Source organism: Papilio polytes, unplaced genomic scaffold (genome assembly GCF_000836215.1).
Source record: "Papilio polytes unplaced genomic scaffold, Ppol_1.0 DF822067.1, whole genome shotgun sequence".
Taxonomy (NCBI): domain Eukaryota; kingdom Metazoa; phylum Arthropoda; class Insecta; order Lepidoptera; family Papilionidae; genus Papilio; species Papilio polytes.
Genome location: NW_013527137.1, coordinates 881,104 through 901,048, shown reverse-complemented (window position 1 = coordinate 901,048; position 19,945 = coordinate 881,104). Strand labels below are relative to the sequence as shown.

Sequence of the window (19,945 nt, the reverse complement as noted above, 5' to 3'; positions counted from 1 at the left end):
CTGGTGCGTCGAAGGTCCTGTGTGACATCTAGAGTTAACAGTCAAATAGAATGTTTTTTTTTACTAGTGTTATGCTGGGTTTCTGAAGTTTCTTTTTATATTATCATTATCTAGTGATTCGTTAGTGTTAGGTTAAATGAGTTACGACGGAGTAAAACTCAAGTTACGTAGTTAGGGAACGCATTTCATGAATTTATCTAACCAATAATACTTATAAATGGTTAAAATGAGCTAGAAAACCGGCTATTAAAGAGGTCGAATTACAAAAAAAAAAATTAAGACGTCATCTTAATTAATAATTAGCATGTAATGATTTTAGTTATACGTTTAAAAAATAAATACAAGACACCTGTATTTCTTTAAACATTTAAATCAATTGTAATACGAATTTTATAGTGTGTCTATTATATCTTTTTCTATCTTCACGTTAGACTAATTTAATTTGACAGAGAAAGGTAATTTCGTCATTACGTTGAGATCCGTACGTAAGCTCTTCTTACCGCCCCTGCTCCCGGTTTCATTAAATTAAACGGCCACGTTAATAGTTAAAGGAAAATGTCACAGGGTTTTTTGAGCTTTGAAGAATGTATAATAAAATTTGCAAAATACTAGCGATCTACCCCGGCTTCGTATAGGTCCAATGCTGATACAAAAATGTCAAACGACATCACATTAGAAACTTCTAAAATTATTAATATGTCTTAACTATGTTACGTTTTAAAGATATAAGCAAACATAGGGACAGACAGACAACGGGTTACTCCGATTCACTTCCGTTCTTAACCACTAAAGAGTCCGTTCATAGGTTTGATATAGTTTTACTAAATAACTTAAATAAATAGATAGAAACCTCAAGATTAGAAACTGTACTAGATTTGTTTTTTTAAAGAATTCAATAGCAATACCAAAAATAATTTTAGCCCACGAACGCTAGACGAAACTAAAATATTTTGCAATTAAAATGCTACGATTTTTCCCATTATTATTAAAGTTAAAAAAATCTGATATTTCGTGGATTAAATGGAGACCTTAGTTTTTTTATGTTTTCTTTTTGTTTGTTTCATTAATTTATTTTTTGTTTGTCTTTTCTTGTGTTTTGTACGAGGTGACTTGTCCCCTAGAGCTACAGTACGGCGGGCTGCTGGAGGGGTGCGCGGGGGAGCTGCCGTCGCTGAGCGCCTGCGCCCCTCTCCCCGCCACGCTCGATAAGGCGGCGCGGCGACAGCAAAGGGATGCGCGCGCGCACCAAAACAAACTTGCACAAGTTAACATACATTTGCAGGGTATTTTTTTTATTTTTATTTTTTTTAAGTATTATTTGTTGATTTGTTTAATTTGAATTATTTATTTTTGTACTAACGATTAACTTTTAGGGGTGTCACGTAGTATTATGACGTCATTTATGTAAACTTATTTAATTTAGTTTAAACAAATTAATTAACTAACTAACTTCGATAATTAATTCCGAAGTGAGTCAGGAATAAAGAGGTAAAATTGGGAAAATCACGAAATTCATGATGATTTTAACCTCATTTTCCTGACTTCGATGAATCAACTTACGGGTTTCCATATTTGAAACACTTGCATAGTAACATATAGCCATCCCTTTCTTACTCTAAGACAATGTGTTAATGACCAAAGAGTTAAATAATTTATTTTGTGTGTGGCCAATAATAAAATAGCTGCCGACGTTGTATTGTTCCTGACGTCGATTGCGAGCAATGACGTAACTCGGTAGATCGGTTATCATTTAATTTTTCTTTAATAAACTATTATTAGTCCTCTTTTTATTAAAAAAAAATGTGTAAACACAAGTGTTTCGTCAGTGGAAATTCACGGTTATAAAATCTTTGCTGAGCATTGACACTGATAAACAAAATACGAACCTTTCTTCACATTTGTCACTGTTACTAAATCCCTTGATAACCTACTAAGACAAGATTCATCAATCATTTCTCTCGCTTTACGAATACGGTGTGACGTAATCGTTAACATTTTCGTATCAATCACTCTTGAATGATGAGTATAATTGGTATTAACAGTGGGCTTTTACTGTTAAAATAAATGCTAAATATACACTCCCTATATCCTTATCTAAAATGGTGGGAAGGATAGAGGAGAATTGGCTATTAGTAGACAAAACACGGACTTACTTTACGCCCGTCTTTTCTTTGAGCGAGGTATTGCAACGAGGCATTGGTGCATCTAATACTGTTTTGGACTCTACCATTGTTAGCTAATTTTGCCGCTTCTTGTTGCGTTTGGTGAAGGTGATGAGGATTCGAACCAATAATAGATGACGAATTAACTATTACTAACGTCAAGAGGCAAAATCTGTAACTTCCAATTACCTATCTATTTATAACGATCATTGATTATTAAATACGATACCTTTGACTTAACTATCGCACAACTGTTGTGCGATTGTCGATTGTTTCGCAGCCAATTCAATTGTTTGCACAATTATAAATCGAGTAATGTGCGTATCTCCATATAAGGTCATAGGAATTAAAACGAGACTAAACAGTTTGATAGTTTAGTTTCAGGTGTCCGCAAACACTTATAGTGGAGTAACTGGGAACAGCTAGTGCAACTTCATCCGCATGAAATTATGAAAATTTTATTATATTGTTTACATGTGTCAAATTATCAATTGAAAATGTCAAAATGGTATGTTGATGACAAACCATGGCCACCTTGCTTCCTTGATGTTGGCAGCAACTTATGGTCTCTTTCCCACATTAGGGTTTTTATCCAAAATATTTACCTCTAAATTTAACGGCGTTAAAATATATAGCCTAACGACGCAAGTGTAGGGCTTTTTATTAAAAAAAGAATATTCAAAAATATGTTATTACTGACATCTTAGGTAACAGAGAACTGTGTGTTTACGCTTTATTATATTAGTATAGATATAACAATTTTGATATTCGTATTGTTTGTTGTTGCAGCACTATTTGCTGCAGTGGAACATGGATACTTGGACAAGGCTCGCAATATCCTCGAGTCCACGGACGTGGATGTCAACAGGTAAACCGCATTATATAAATATAGCACATTGAAATAACAATATCATACATTTTATCCTCGGATTACAGTCCGTTTTTATTTATCAAACCTTTATTATCTAACTAATATCTTACTAATATTATAAATGCAAAAGTTTAGATGGATGGATGGCTGGATGTTTGATAGATTTTGTAGCCTAAACTACTTAACGGATATCGTTGAAATATTGCACAGATGTAGAGGATAGTCTGGAAGAACACATAGGATACTCGTTTTTGTTTTTTTTTTTTAATTCCACGCGGACGGAGTCGCGGTCGAAAGCTTGTATGTAATAAATGCAAAAGTTATAAAGGATTGATGTTTGTTAGAGTTGAAAGCCTTAACTGCTGAACGGATCCACTCAGAATTGCAGTTTAAAGCTAGTAATGCGATAGATGTATCAAATGTTTTTACCAATAAATATGTGGTTTTGTTTCCAGCCTCAACCCAGATGGTCTATCACCGTTGGACGTGGCGGTGTTGGCGAACAACAGACAGCTCGCAAGAATGCTTATGGAGTTTGGTGCCAAAGAGGGATCCCAGTGTAAGTATGCAATACTAACAAGTATCGAATACTGATAACCAGCACTACTAGATATCGAATAGTATAGTGCGATCCAAACTTAATACCAGCTGGCAATTTCGTTTGAGATTGTCCAGAACACAATATTAAGTAGATATCGGCGAGACGTATTTAGGGCCGGAACACAATTCCGAGGGTCTATCACGAATATTTACGCGACAGTTGCGAGAATATACGTAACGTAGATATTTGTCAATGACGTTACGAACGTTCTCATCTATATGTGATAAGTCTATCTGTACGTGTTTACCTCCGTCCTCAATATGCTTACGTACACAGATATGCGCTCTCAGACAAGCCATCATTTTTGAATCTTATTATACCTGTTACAATCTACTATAATTTGTACATCTGTCTTAATTCTATTTTCATTTTAAATCTTTTCTTTTAATGACCATATCTATATCTATACTAATATTATAAAGAGGAATTTGTATTTTTGTATGTATTTAATTCATAAAAAAAGTCCTGGGACGATTTCTAAAATTCTTTTACTATTAGAAAGGTTAATTATTCTGTGAGTAGCATAGGTTATATTTTTTATTACCACATGAAGTCGCGAGCAACAGCTAGTAGATTCTAAAGTGAAAGACGCATTGACTACAACCAATCGAATCATATTCTTGCATATTGTCTTCTCCCAGACGAAAACCTCTTGAGACGTTATAAGTTTTCATTTTTAAATTGATCCATCATTATATTGACAGAAATGGCTGCTTATCGTTGATGGATGTAGGGGAATACCTTACCATAAACAACGATATAACGTATCTTACTTTATACGTATAAAGAGACAAGTATCAGACTTATATTAAAACTATCTAAAAGCTATACTTTTTACTCTTTTGAGGTTTATTTTTCCACATTTACAGTGGTAGTGCCCGCTTTAACATCTTAGCACGAATGGGCTGGCACGCCCGGTGTAATACCACGACCACACAGAAGACAGGCGTGAAATGGAAGCAATTCCGTGTTTCGTCTGATGAGTGTGGTGCCGGAGGCCTAATTTAAGTCCCTTTCTCTTTACCACCCTCTTCTTTTAAGGAGAGGATGGGAGGGGAAGTGGATTTGACGGAGTAGGAGATGCATAGGACGGGCAAACATCCTCTGTATGTGCGTCTTCTCCTCTGTTGAATAAGGGTAGGCAACGCATCTGCAATTGCGGATGTCTATGGGCAGCGGTCGCTTCGCCATTTTGGCGGATTCAGGTGGCCGCTTGCTCGTTTGCCACTTTATGTTATAAAATATAAAATTTGATATTTTAAAAGCGCGCTACTTTGATTAATTTTGGTTAAAAATAAAATCGTGTTACTTAAAAGGAAAATGTTTTCGTAACTATCACAGACTTGGTATAGCCTATCATAAAAAACAGCGGCCTTATCGAAGTGTGTTAATATGCGAGGTCCATTATGCCCCCCGTCGCGTCGCATTGTGTCTTACTAAAAATATTTAAAAGCCTCGCGTGTCACGAATGTAACCTCGCCCTTATATTGTCCGCAAAACTCACGGAAAAATTCGGTCGGACTTCTAAAATGTAGGGGCAAAGTCGAACTAGAAAGGTCAGAAGTATGCAACGCATCTGCTATTCGACATTTCTATGGACAGCGGCAGCTTCGCTATTTCGGCAAAGTCAGGTGGCCGCTTGCTTGCAATTGTCACCTTATGATATAAATAGTACTATGAACTTTAGTAGGTTTTATACATTTTTAAAACGCAGTTCCATAGTGCAAAATACTACGTAACATGGATATTCGGTCTTGGATTAAGCCTATTGCCGTTCGTATACTTAACTAAAATACTCCAAATACAACCACTTCTTTTCACTATTCCCTACTTCAACTTGGTAGTGTTGTTAGTCGAAAATTGTTAGTAAAAAGTGAAAAATTGGCATCGACTCTTTCGAGTTTCGTTTGTATGAAATAAAATTCAACCCAGGTATTTCAATAGATCGCTGCATTTTCACTACAGTAAAAAGAATATTCTTTTATTTAAAAACCGAATGTAAACGAAACTGCCTTTTGGAAAAATTTCGCATTTACTCGCAAAGTTTAAATTTCATAAATTACTTTATTTCATATCGGTTTATTAAATAAACCAATCATGAATACACCCGAATTTATGTAACATTCGAATAAATTTATTGTACGTGCGATATATTTTAACAATGATTCATCTGCACGCAAATCCTATTACAATTTTTGACACTCAGATAAAAAAAACAACAATTCAATTAGATAACCAAGCATTGTAACAAACATTGTTTTCTCTACGAAATCGTAAAAAACTTCATAACAACGAGACATGCGATGTTTGAGTGAACTGTTATGAAGTAAACTAATAAGAGCCGTTTACGACATATCTTAAACCTATTTTTCACTAAGCGATTAATCGCACGCATATAACACAAGTTTCCTACAGAAAAACTAGTTTCAATTCTACTAAAGTAAGGTAACACGTATACCAATATTACCCCACATTTCCCTCTCTTTTTTATATCAGCTCTAAGGTTTTGTGCATTAAATGTTTATGTAGTTTTTTTGCGGCAATAAAAATTCTATTTATTTATTTATTTATTTATTCAATATCTGTCAAATTTGATGCCATTTATTGGCGCAATGTTTGATGCAATTTGGAGAGGGTTGGTCTCGTACAATATTATTGAGATTTTACTGACATATGAAAACGAATTGTGCCAGTAACACTGGCATGCCAGCTACTATCTAGTTCATTTCATTATTTTACTAGTTTCCGCCCGCGACTCCGTCCGCGCGGAATTAAAAAAAATAATGCAAGTAGCCTATGTGTTCTTCCAGTTCCAGACTATCCTCTACACCTATGCCAAATTTCGTGGAAATCCGTTTAGGCTACAAACTCTAACAAACATCCATCCATCCATCTAATTTTTTTATTTTTAAAGATTTACATCAAGTTCTTTCCATGTACAAATACTATATACTATACTAAGTTAATTTCAAAGTTAACGAACTTGGTTACAGCAGCGCTAAAAACAGCACTTTTCTTAATGTTTTTCTGTATCTCTGTAAATCCCAAGTACCTAATTTGATGCTGGATCTTTTATCCAAATAAAAGAGATACGCTTGTAGACGGAGGCGTTTTATCTGTTACTTCGGAGAAATGTAAACAGAATACGGACGTTGCTTGATGACTAAACATTTTTCTTACTCCATCTAAAAATTGTGAATTTCGGCAAAATAATGTGTTACTAGTTTAATATTTGTATGATTTGGGTTAAATGTATTTCGTTATTTTAAATTATTATTAAACCGTAATTTAAATTAATTAATTTATAATTTAATCAAATAAACTGTCGAGATGTCTAGTGAGTCATTTTAGTGAGAATGCAAACTGTCTGAATTCACAATCGGTCGGTGACATGTATATTGTTTCTGATTTTCATTTGAATAATCACGTGAAGACTTATTTGATAACTAAAGCATAAAGATTAGATTACTTTAACTTGGTTATATCAGTACTTAAGTCTGTCGGAGGCTCAGCGTTACTTATTTCTCCTGCATCATTACAAATATGAATTGTTCTTAGAATTGGTAATAAGATTTTTTATCTACTAATGATTATTCTATGATAGCTTTTGCCCGCGACTTCAGTCGTGTGGGATATAAATTATTAACGAACATAGCTACGTATATTAGATTTCAACCAGGACTCCGTCTACTATCCTCTACGTCTATGACAGAGATCCGTTCAGCCGTTTAGGCTACAAACTCTAACAAACATCCATCTACACTTTCGTATTTATAATATTACTAAGATTACTTAGTGATAATTTAACTTTCTAACGGCAAAAGAATTTTCGAAATCATTCCAGTGGTTCTTGAGTTTATTACTAACATACATTAGTTTAAATAGGCGACTTTTCCACAAAATTATCACAAGGTAATCCGTGCAAATATTTATTTCTAGTATTAAAGGCCTAACGAAAGCATTACGTGTTATAAAGTGTTTCATAGTTAATATCGAAAACTTTTAGAATAACCCCTTTTTTTCCTTAAGTAATCTGTTTCGAAAAAAGTATTGGGTGATTGATATAGCAATTTAAAAGCCACCTTAAGGTTTCTATTTAAACCTACATCAGATACACGCTTTCAACGTTCTTTTAATCTCAAATCGAATCGGCATCGGTCAATTTAATTTATGTGATGCTTTTAAAATATATACAGCGTGATAAATAATGATATATGCTTATTCGATATGCGAAAGGCAATATTTAAAATCTGCATTACATTTTACCTATTATTTGATTAACACACTTTATAACTAACTAGCTATAGCTTGCGACTTCGTCCGCGTGAAATTAAAAAAATAATAAAAAATGGTCTAGGTTACTCACAGATAAATTACCTGTCTAACGGTGACAGAATTTTTAAACTCGACAGTAGTTATGATATTTCAATACATACAAAAATACAAATATTTCCTCTTTACAATATTAATATAGATTAAAATATGATAAATATCTTTCTTTTATAAGTCTATAGAATGCAATATCTTTGTAATTTTTTCGCTAGCTAATTGTAATTGTTTTCCATTTAAAAAAAAATAAAAACCGATAGAAAAATAGAAAAATGTTTTCATCTCGTAGTTTTACATTTCTTTACGGATATGAAAGCTTTTTGCGAAATTGAACAATATCGAATATTGCCGGACGCTATCTGGCTTCTTTTATATAACATCTATTTCAAATTTTCTCGCAGAATTATATCGTTGATCTTTGATATATTGTTTATCTTAAAAATTGTAAACAAAATCGATACTTTAACAAACCGATTTTATCTTTAATTTATTCCAGTATGACAAATAAAAACTCACATATTAAAATACTTACTTCCTTATAAATTCAAGGGCCAATAGCCTAATGGTTTGGGGTATGGACTACCGAGCTTGCGTGCGGTCGAGGGTTCGAATCCCGCTATTCGCCGATTGTGGTGAACCATATCCCAGCACAAGCCTAGAGCTTAGTTGGAGTGGTTAAAGGAAATATTAGTAAATTAACAAAAATCTACTAATATGTTTAATAATAAAAAAATTCAGACAACACACTTTATTCGTAGTTGGTACTAGGCTAGAATTTTAGTCGACTAACGACTAATTTAGTACTTACAACCCTATCCTCTAAATTTTCTAATCCACTTGACTAAATTTCCATTATTTAGACACGTTTAGTTGTTACACAAATTTTTTTATCAACTAAATTACTAACCTGGTGCAAACAAGAGTTTCAGATGTTAAAGTGATTTCTTTGTATTTAAATCGATAATAGTCTATGGAATCTTGTATCTTATCAGGGACGCGTGTCAATCGGTTAGTGATAAATGCTCTCTGATAGCGGATACAAGTTTCCTTATCCGTTACCTTATCAGAGGAAGCGCATTCGTTACACTTGACACTGATTTGTTTTTGTTTACCCTCGACAGGGTGACGGACGATACTCTAAGCTATTGTAATTGTTTAATTAGATTTTTGTGATTATTAAATGATAGAGACATTCCTCGACAAAACAATCGTTAGTCTGCCTCTGTTTTTTAAACATGTATTTTTGTATCGATTATATCTGTACCTTAGAAAAATGTGCACTTTGGTTAGTTTTTTTTTTTACAATATATGATAAGAGCGGGGGTAGTGCGATTGTCGATGGTTTCGTGGCCCATTCAACTGTTTAGTTGCACAACTAAAAATCGAGTAGTGTGCGCGATTCCATATAAGCTCATAGGAATCAAAGCAAGACAGAACAGTTATGCGATAGTTTAGTTTCAAGTGTGCGCACGCTCTAAATATGTACGTTCATGTTAGGTATTCTTTTGTTTTAACACAATGTGCATGTAATTTATTAACGGCATTTATTGATAGCATATTATGTCGACAGTCAAAACGCCGGACTCCCTGGGCGCACATCTACGGCGGCTGTCGAGCGAGGCCAAGTCTCGGCTGCATGATTTCGGAGGTTGTAACCCGGAGCGAGACTGCAAGGAGGACAGCTGTACTAGGTAATCTGTTACTTATTGTTAGTTAATATTCATATAAAGAAATTGAAAAATACCTAGACAATTTTATTTATTGGTATGTAAACTGTCAAGAAAAGCGAACTCCTTGAAGGAATAAGCGGGTTCGGGCGTCTTCAAATAAGTCTCTCTTTTTTATAGTTAGGTATATGATTTATTTCTTTTTATACTCTTTCTACAACATCCAAAATCGAAATGGACAATAAAATGCGGTTAGTGTAGAGGTATAGACAATCTTCACTAAGGTGCCATTTCACCATTAAATAATTCTACTTGCGATAATTTTACGTTAAATAAGTTACATTATTTGTAGATCTTCTGCGGCTGGGCAGGCTGGCACGACGGGCTGCGCCGGCGGTACCGGCTCCGAGAAGGACAAGCAGGCGCTGCACTGGGAGCGGAGGCTGCGGACCCTTAAGTAGGAACCTTAAATTTGTACAATCAGGGAATCTGGTGGTGTTGCACCTTTAACGATACAGTCGTTTGAACGCTGAACAACAACCAATAACTTTTCGATTGCTGCCACCGAGTTTCGTCATCGGACACGACAGACCGCCAGGTACCATCCTCACCATGTTGATGGCTGGCATTCCACAACCGTGCGGTTTTTGCGGAACTTTCTGCCCCGCACAGCCGCGTTGTGGAACGGTCTGTCCTCGGCGGTATTTCCAAACCAATACGACTAAGGGTCCTACAAGAAGCGAGCCTATCATTTCCTCAAAGGCCGGCAACGCTTCTGTAGTTCCTCTGGTGTTTCGAATGTCCATGGGCGTCCAAGTTGAACTGTACTTTGCCATAAGCAATTTTTGGTTCTTGAGATGGGCCCTAAAAGTTTTATTTACCCTAAATAGATCGTGTTATTGTAGTTTAAATTTCATCATCATCCTCCTTAAGAATAAGGGAGTAGAAACTCCCGTAGGGTCGGCACGACAGTTTAAATTTGTTGTAAAAACAATTCGAGATTGAATATTGATTTTGGTCTTACTATGGAACAAACTAGTCTATATTCAGCATTTTACTTCACTTTCCATAATACTGTTGAAAGTATAAATTAACTACATAGTAACGTAAATTATCGACGCGTGTCTTCTTTTTTAACCTCTTGATCGCGTTAAGCAAATAATACTTTTATTTGCAAATAGTTTACAACTAAAGATAAAATGTCATCACTTACAATAAGTGTGATACAAAATTTCGCATTACGCTTACATGTGGTTTTTATTGCTTGATAATAATAAGCACCTTTAGTCGCCAGACAAAAAGAACACTAAAATGAAGCAATACAATAAAGTAAAAATAGTTTTTGGATGTTCATACTACCTGGAAGACTATATCGGCCGTGATTGTTTTCCAAACTGGTCTTTGTAATTAACGAATACAGAATTGGTATACCTCACTCAGAGTCGTTAAGTCATGTCCTTCGGGGACCATCATCAACTTGCTCTTGTCCCTACAGACAGTATGTGCTGCTCTTCCATACATTTCTATCAGCCATCACACCATCCACTCCCTTCTTAAGCATATCCTCTTCCACGCAATTTATCCATACTTTCTTCTATATTCCTCTACGCTTGTAGCCACATCAATCTTAACACTTTCTGGTGTGTGTCCACATTCTCTCGTGGCATAACATGTCCATACCACGCTAACCTTTTGCTACTCAATAGCGACAACTGGCGCTACTTTCTCTTCCAGGGATCAATAAACGCTTTTAAATGTTTTTCTTATTATAATTTCAATCATTATGTAATAAATGGTATGTTTCCGCAGACGATTGATGTTAGGATGGCAACAAGCGCGCGCGCCGAGCGGGCCCGCGCCCGAGCTGGAGGTGTGCGGCGCGCACGCGGTCGCCGTGCGCCTCCGGGAACACAAGCACACCGTCACATTCTCACAGTCGCCGCTAAGGGATAACTCCATCATTACTAAGTATAAAGGTAAGATATGACGTCATATGACCTTTTTAACTTGCACTAGGTAAGATGAACGTATGCATTTTTTTTTCATGTATAGTAAAAGTTGTTGTACTAATAAAAGAGGCTCTAAGAATAACTTGCAATAAATATCTATCCTTGATATATGTACCTAAAAATGTTAAGAAAAGTCCCTCTAGATTGGTATTGTATCGCATCGTAGCTAAAAGATATTTTAGAATTCTATTGACAATTTCTGTTATAAGTTTAAAAAAACCAATTTTGTTTCTATTCTGGAGTATTGAATATAGATTTTATTCCTTGTAGTATATCTGACTAGCTTTCGCCCGCGACTCCGTCCGCGTGGAATTTAAAAAAAGACAAAATTAAGCAGCCTATGTGTTCTTCCAGACTATTCTATATCTATGCTAAATTTCATCGAGATCCGTTCAGCAGTTTAGGCTACAAACTCTAACAAACATCTATCCATCTAAACTTTCGCATTTATTATATCAGTAAGTGGGAAAATACTAATGTATTTAAATATCAAATTACAGTGGAATGGTCATCGCGTGCGGATTTTTCGAACCTATGCGGCTTCCGCGAGGTGGCGGCTTCTGGCACCACGAATGGCACCAAAGTGCTAGCTGCGGGGCTCACCAGGGGCCGGCGGTACTTCTTTAGAGCCGCCGCTGGGAACATCAAGGGCTGGGGGCCCTTCACAGTCTCCGTGCCACGAAGCGTAGTACCCAGCAGTAAGTTTTATGTACTATTAAGGAAATTGGCGGTGTTAAAAGTTACTTTTGTACCTTTGTACGCTTTAATATAATGCAGAACAGTAATTGATTGGACGCTAAAATTATCTGTAAAAAATACCTATTAACTGTTTACGGCTAATTTAAATTATTATCCTCTTTGCGCTATTTACTGCTACTTAATTGGTTATTTGTAAAAAGGGGCGGAGTTCTATAAGTGCAACACCGCGGTTGTCCCTTACTGTACAAGTAATCAATTTTATATGCCTTTTTATTTGTGAATATAATTTTTATAAAGAAAAATATTTCATTATTATTATGGTCAGGAATTAAAACATTGTATAATATAATAATTTCGATAAGTTTGTTGTAATGTCACGAAAACTATGGACTTAGGAAACATTTATATTGTACTAGCTTTTGAACACGACTCCATTTGCGCGGGAAAAAAACTTTATTGGTGGCCTATGTTTTTCTAGACTATGCTCTACATTTATGTCTTTTATTGAGATTTGTTCATCCGTTTAGGCTATAAACTAACATCCATCCATCCATCCAATTTTTGCATTTTATATTAGTAAGATAAGATAGTAGAAATGTAGAAATTCATAGACCGATTTCTCAGGAGTTCCTATAGTTATCTAACTCGTGTATTTTCTTTAAAAATAAAATTGTATAATACATACATACATTATAGATACGTAACTTTTCTATAAATCGTATTTCCTATACTTTGTTATCTCGTGTTAGGTATTTCATTGGTTTGCTGTAATTAACGTATTTGTATTGAATTATGATTGAATCGACAATGACTTGATAGGAATAAGACGTGTTCAAGTTACGTAGTAAATTGTTTATTATTGTTAAATGTTTAGTGTATTTGTACTGTTTATTACATAGTTTAAAAGGAATGGGGAAATGTCTTTGTCTTCGTACATTGTTTGGTAATAATTTATTTTCTTTTTATTTATGGATGCATTTATTATTTAGTAATCGTTTGTATTCTGTGACTTGATCTTGTGATGGCTGGTGAGTTTTTAGTATTGCGTTTTAATGCTTTTTTGTGATAATAATTTTTATATTGAAACAAGCTGTGCCCGTGCGGCTTCATCCGCTTGAAATTATAAAAAAATATTTTATTGTTTTGCATTTGTCAAATTATCAATAGCAAATGTCAAAATGTCATGACCTTGGAAATCTTTCTTTCTTGATTTTGGCAGCAACTTATGGTCTCTTTCCCACATTAGGGTTTATATCCAAAATATTTACCCCATAAGTTTAATGGCGTTAAAATAAAAAGCCTAAAGCGTGACGTAAGTATAGGACTTTTTATTAATAAAAAATAATTATTCAAAAATATGCTGTAATTGCTGACATCTTAGGCAACAAAGAATTGTGTGTTTATGCTTTATTATAATAATATAAATGGAAAAATTATGGTATATACTTAAGAATAATTTGCGGAATAAGTTTTAGTAAAATTCTAATTAATTCGATAAATTTTATTTACCACTTGTCTATGTGAATTACTTAATTTCAAATGAAATTAGTTGGATACTTATACTCGTAGATAAGAAATGAACACTTCTGTTTGTTCTATCGTTACTTTAGATTTATAGATATGATTAATAACATCAAACAGGCCCGAATCACAAGGACGATTCACAATTACTATATTTAGATTGTAGTTGTGATACTTAGAGTCCTTTATTAATTTCTTATTAAATTTACACTAAGAGAACCCAAGCGAAGGTTAGCAAACGAAGTCTTTATAGAGTAACTAAATGTGACCAGAAGTTAACTTCAACAACCAGTTAGTTATTAATAGAGTTACAGTAAATAGCAATTAATTTCTTACTAATATTATAAATGCGAAATTTGGATGGATAGATATTATTATATATCTCCAGAAGGGCTTAACAGAACTCGCTAATTTGGTATAGATGTAGAACATAGTCTAGAAGAACACATAGATTACTAAGTTCTTTTTTTACCCCGTACGGAGCTGGTTAAAAGAATCCATATCTCAAGTTGCACCGGTTGGCAGGTTGGCGCGACGTGTCGGGGCGCAGGTCGCGCGGCGCGGGCGGCGGCGCGGCGGAGGCGCTGGAGGCGCTGGCGAGCGCGGCGGCCGGCGCGCGCCCCCGCCCGCAGCCGCCGCGCCTGCCCCGCAAGAAGACCGCCACCATACGGCAGCTCTTCACCGCTGCCAGCAAGTTCCAGAAGAATCTGAGAAGGTCAGACCAGCACCTGATCTGTTTCTAGTGAACGCTAAAACAATTACTCCATAATAGTTGTAGATGCCGGAAAGAACTTGGTAGAAGTATAGGCTAGTCCTTCGTAATGTCATGACCTGGAAGTCATTCAGCGTACACTCTCGCGTGCCGGAGAAGTAATTTTAGTTTCCTGCCAACCCTTTTCTTATAAAGGTGTGATGAGAAAGTAGATTTTAGAGTGGAAATACCCATGGGAAAGGTTAATATTTGTGCATGCCCTCCGACAATTAAAGTAACAATGCAATTGTCTGGTCTTCGGTCTCTTCGCTATTGTGGCGAATTTATTTTTCGATTTGCTCGTATACCAAACTTGTTACAATTGATAATTAATTTTAATGAGTTATCAGGTTGTTTGTAGGCAAAAAGCGAAGACAGTATTAGGATGCTAAGCCAGTGTCTTCGTTTCAGAGGTGTATACCTGTCGTGTATAGTGTACCATGAGGACAAGGTGCTGGTGACCAGCGAGGAGTTCCTGCCCGTCATTGAGGTGGACGAGACCTATCCTGCCTGCATCTATACTGACTTCCACTGGCTTATGAAGGTACACTATATTATATCTGTGTTACTCAGCGATAACGTAGCTTTCTAATGATGAAAGAATTTTCGAATTAATTATATACATACAAATCTACACATCTTTTCTCTTTATAATATTAGTATACAAAAGTAATGACTGAATAAAGAAATATGTAGAGACAGCTTTCCCTGCAGTGAGACGTGGCATAATAAAAATCAACACAAATTTATTGGAAAAGATATACCAAGTAAAAGGTTAGAGTGGTATGGGCATGTTATGAGAAGGGATGAATCGCATGTAACAAGAAGGATGTTAGTTATGAATGTGGAGGGGTACATCGGTAGAGGTAGACCTAGAAAGAGATGGATGGATTGCGTGAAAGGTGACATGATCAAGAAGGGAGTGATGACTGAGATGACGGATGATAGAATGCTTTGGAGGACGAAAACCAGGTGCGCCGACCCTACGGGAGTAGGATAAGGCAGGGGAGATGATGATGATGATGATGCCAAGTAATATGAAAATGCTCTTTGATCGCAAGATAGACTATATTAATATTCTAGTAATAATAAAAACGTAATTTAACTGTTCTATTCAATTAAACGCCACTTGTATTTGCGTGCGTCATAATTAACCTGTCGTGATTATTTCAAAGGAAAATATTACAGATCATTAATAGTAGAATCTTATGCTAAGTTTAAAATAATTTTTCTCTGACCTAATCTCACGGGTTATATTTTTTTTAAATCTGTATTTACTTCCATCACGTATCCTTACTCTATCCAGAATCAATCAGTATGGATGTCTGTGTTATATGTATATCCATACATTAGTAATACACGTATCAGGTGTCGTGTTCCTGGGATGAAGTGAAGTCGCTGAGGTCAGACATGGAGAAGCACACCTCCTCCTCCGTGCACTTCCGCCTCAAGCTGCTGACGGCCGCTGCGCAGATGCAGTCCGCACTCGGCATACAGGACCTAGGTAATTACTTAAGTTAGTTAACTTAGAGGGGTTGGAAAGGAAAGGGCTCGGAGTCTACTTAACCTAATCACCTATAGCTTTACTGAACCTGAGGTCATACGGGCGGAAACATGGGAGGGATTAGTTGCATAAACATTCTTGACTTCTCAAAAGTAAAAATAAAAAACATTTAATGCTTATCAACACTCAAATACAATTAGAAATTACAAAACAATAACATGACACGAAGTAAATAAATATGGGATAGTCTTTGTAATATTATAAATGCGAAAGTTTAGATGAATTGATGTTTGTTAGAGTTTGTAAACTAAAGTGCTGAACGGATCTCGATGAGATTTAGCGATCTTATAATGAAGCTACATATTACTTGAGTGCGAAGGAGTCAGCTGAAAATCAGCGCAGGAATGGCTTAGTCCATCCTGCATACGCTGAGCTGGCTTTTGCCACGATTGTGTTTTCTTTAGAATAAGTCCTTTTATGTAATTTCTATTTTGTTGCAATAAATACATATTCATTCATTCATTCATGTATGTTTTTTTTATGATATAAGGTGACAAACGAGCAAGCGGCCACCTGAATCCACCGAAATGAAAAGCGACCGCTGCCCATAAACACCCGCAATTGCAGATGCGCTGCCTACCCTTGATTGACGGAGGAGACGCACATAAACAGGAGATTTACCCCTTCCTATGCGTCTCCTCCACCGTCAAATCCTCTTTTCCTTCTCATCCATTCCTCTTATAGAAAGGGTGGATAGGGAAAGGGGCTAAAATTAGGCCTCCGGCGCCACACTCATCAGACGAAACGCGGAATTGCTTCCACTTCACGCTTGTTTCCTGTGTGGTCGTTGTATTACACCGGGCGAGTCGGCCCATTCGTGCGAAGATGTTAAAGCGGACTCTACCACTGTCACTGTGAAAGATGACTTTTTTTAAATCCGCGCTAACGAAGATTGCGGGCGACAGCTCGTAGATAAATAAATGTAGTGGGCGTGTATGAAGTGTTGTGACGCCCCCAGGGCAGTTGTACCACCGGCCGCTGCGCGACGCGCACGGCACGGTGGTGGTGTCGTGCGTGTGCGGCGCGCGCGGCGGCAAGCTGGCCGCGCTCAACTCGCGCTGGGCGCCGCTCGCCAAGCTGCGCCGCCGCGTGCTCAGCGAGGACAACACCATGGCCGACCTGCTCATGGCCTCCGTGCACGACCAGATCGCATACCACCAGGTACCGCCGCAGACACTCTTCTAACAAATACACAGGTCGTCGTTACGTTGGACGTCACGACACTCTCCGGTAGTCAAGGATGTTTTGGTTTTTCCATCAAAAGTCAGGGTATCATTTGAAGATTTCTACTGTTACCAAAAAATGTGAGAATCAATATGACGGGTGTATCTTAATTTATACCAATGTTATAGAGAAGAAATATTAGTATTTTTGTATGATTTTGACTTACGTAAAAACTGCTGTACCAATTTTAAAAATTCGTTCACCATTAGAACGGTGATTTTTCTGTGCGTAACAGATGTTTTCTATTTTATTTTTTATTTCACGCGGACGAAGTCGTAAGCAAAAACAAGTTTTGTTATATTTTCGTTCTGGATAAGGTACTTTTTTTATCAAGGTACTAAATAATACATTTTTTGGTAACTGTTATAAATAAATTCACATTGGTACACCCACCTAATTGATTGAACTGATTTTTATAATTAAAATTGAAAAGTAGATAAAAGTATTTAGAAATCCAAACTAAGGTGTTTTCTTTTAGAAAATCTATAGTTTTTCTCTTGTAAATCGTCGGTTATACGTGTTTCCAGGTGTCTCGCGTGCAGCTGCCGCGCGGGCTGTACCTGGGCTACCTGAAGCTGCAGTCGTCGGTGGAGGTGGTGCGCATCGTGGCGCCCGCGCGCACCCCCAACGTGCCCCCGCACACCCGCCTCCGGGACAACCCCCACGTCTCCGCGTAACTACACATATATATATATACTAATATAAGAAATGCGAAACTTTAAATTGAAACCTTTAACAAATATAAACAAAAAAAATTAAAGTTTTTATAGTAACAAGCAGAGAACAGCTCGTTATTAAATTTGAACGAACAATGCAGAGGTGAATAAATGCGCTGGTTTTCATTTTCAGAGAAGAATGGGACTACCTGCTAGCGCAATCCGGCAAAACGACAGAAGACCAGCAAACGATAAACAGCCTCGCGATCACAGCCGACGAGAAGCCCTCAGAATCTCAGGAGATGTTCCTCGACCAGATATCCTGCGCCGCGAGGAGACTATTCAAGGAGATGGACATACCTATAGAAACCGTCAACTCCCACCGAATCTACGACCTCGAGGTCATAGAGCTGAACAATGACGTCAGTTTCATCATGGTGTGTCCTCCGGCCGAGCAGGCCTGCTCCGTGCCCGGACAGAAGGAGATCCTCCTCCAGAAGGGAGACCTGCTCAGTCTGCCCATACAAGCCTTTGAAATGATACACCTGCAGACATACCACACCAGCATCCTGAACAAATACTCCAAGCTGAGCTGCGTCCTCGAGCTGGATGTAGCCCTCGCAGCACATTCACATAGAGAAGCCTTCTCCTGCACCGAGCTACAAACAGCCAAAGAAAGACTCAACAAACTAGAAGACTTACAGAACAATCTCAATATCGTGTGGAAGGCGGAACGATGGCTCATGGATTTGATCAGCTTCGCGAGAGACAAAGATAAGGCTGGCACCAGCTCTGGTATACTCCTCAAATGCATCCTCGACAGGAGTCCTACTGAAGGCTGCGTCCCCGAAACGGATACCACGGACAAAGATGTAAATCTCAAAGTAGACTTACTCCAGATACCTTCTAGAGATGGAAAAATAACCAAAACCTCACCAGGGAGAGGATCCTGGCCAGGTCCCGCGGGAAACGGAAACCACGCTCATTTACATCCCGAATTCAGCAAATCAGAACAACAATTAAGTCTGTCCCCGCGACAAACATCAGTTTCAACCCTCAATTTGAGTACTTCGCAATTTTTAAACCCAGATTCCAAATACTCTAGAAAAGGCAGCGGTGATTCCCAATTCACTCAGTCCAGTCTCATGAGTAACAATTATTTGAGCAGTAACTCACAATTTGATATCAAATCATCCGGTTCCCATACAAGTATCGGTAGCAATCGATTACCGCCATCAAAGAGCGAAGATACCCTCGTATTGCAAAACGAGAACGTAGACCCTAAGCCTAGACCTCACAGCATGAGCAATACTGCCTCCACAACTTCCAGTCCATTACTGACAGTTAAAAACTACTACCCCGGTAGCATGATAAGTGTCCGTACAATAAAGGGTAACGTCTCAGAATCCGCACAAAGTTTGTCCAGCGATTCTGAAAGTCAAAGCTCACCATTATCAGTACCTTTAAAACTGCGTCATTCCCCCAACCCTTACAATGTGATCGCGTCAAAAAGTATGACAAACGTGAAATCTGACGTGGATTTTACTGACACGGGACAAAGTCATAAGAACCTCTGCATCAAACGGCAGCCGTTGCTGGAGACGCAGGAAGACGAATGCAATAATAAAGTTCCTAAGACTGAAAGAGACGATATGAAACCTCACGAACAACGGACTCCAGACCAACCTGGAATATTGCAGGTATTATTTATTTCAGCATAATGATTTTTTAATTTTTTTTCAACTTTTTTAATACCTACCTATTAACATTTATGTACAATCAGGTACCTTTGCGGTGTTCAACGTATAAAAAACGTCTCTTTACCAAGATTAAAAACCGCCTTCTATACAAATATATGCTAATAATATAAAGAGAGAATATTTGTATTTTT

General features: G+C 37.1%; 1 protein-coding gene across 7 annotated transcripts in view; it reads left to right on the top strand.

The window, feature by feature from the left end:
- LOC106107217 (ankyrin repeat and fibronectin type-III domain-containing protein 1) overlaps window positions 1-19,945 on the top strand; it is a 51,052-nt gene that overhangs the window by 29,928 nt on the left and 1,179 nt on the right. For 5 of the 7 annotated variants that reach the window (XM_013287980.1, XM_013287975.1, XM_013287978.1 and 2 more), the window contains 13 exons: window positions 1,122-1,283; window positions 2,952-3,030; window positions 3,489-3,592; window positions 9,534-9,654; window positions 9,983-10,087; window positions 11,440-11,606; window positions 12,140-12,337; window positions 14,385-14,574; window positions 15,022-15,154; window positions 15,979-16,114; window positions 17,133-17,335; window positions 17,926-18,071; window positions 18,248-19,754. In XM_013287980.1, the coding sequence (XP_013143434.1) occupies window positions 1,122-1,283; window positions 2,952-3,030; window positions 3,489-3,592; window positions 9,534-9,654; window positions 9,983-10,087; window positions 11,440-11,606; window positions 12,140-12,337; window positions 14,385-14,574; window positions 15,022-15,154; window positions 15,979-16,114; window positions 17,133-17,335; window positions 17,926-18,071; window positions 18,248-19,754 (3,251 nt within the window). The remainder of the gene's footprint in view (window positions 1-1,121; window positions 1,284-2,951; window positions 3,031-3,488; window positions 3,593-9,533; window positions 9,655-9,982; window positions 10,088-11,439; window positions 11,607-12,139; window positions 12,338-14,384; window positions 14,575-15,021; window positions 15,155-15,978; window positions 16,115-17,132; window positions 17,336-17,925; window positions 18,072-18,247; window positions 19,755-19,945) is intronic. The other 2 variants (XM_013287982.1, XM_013287979.1) reach the window with 1 other exon arrangement.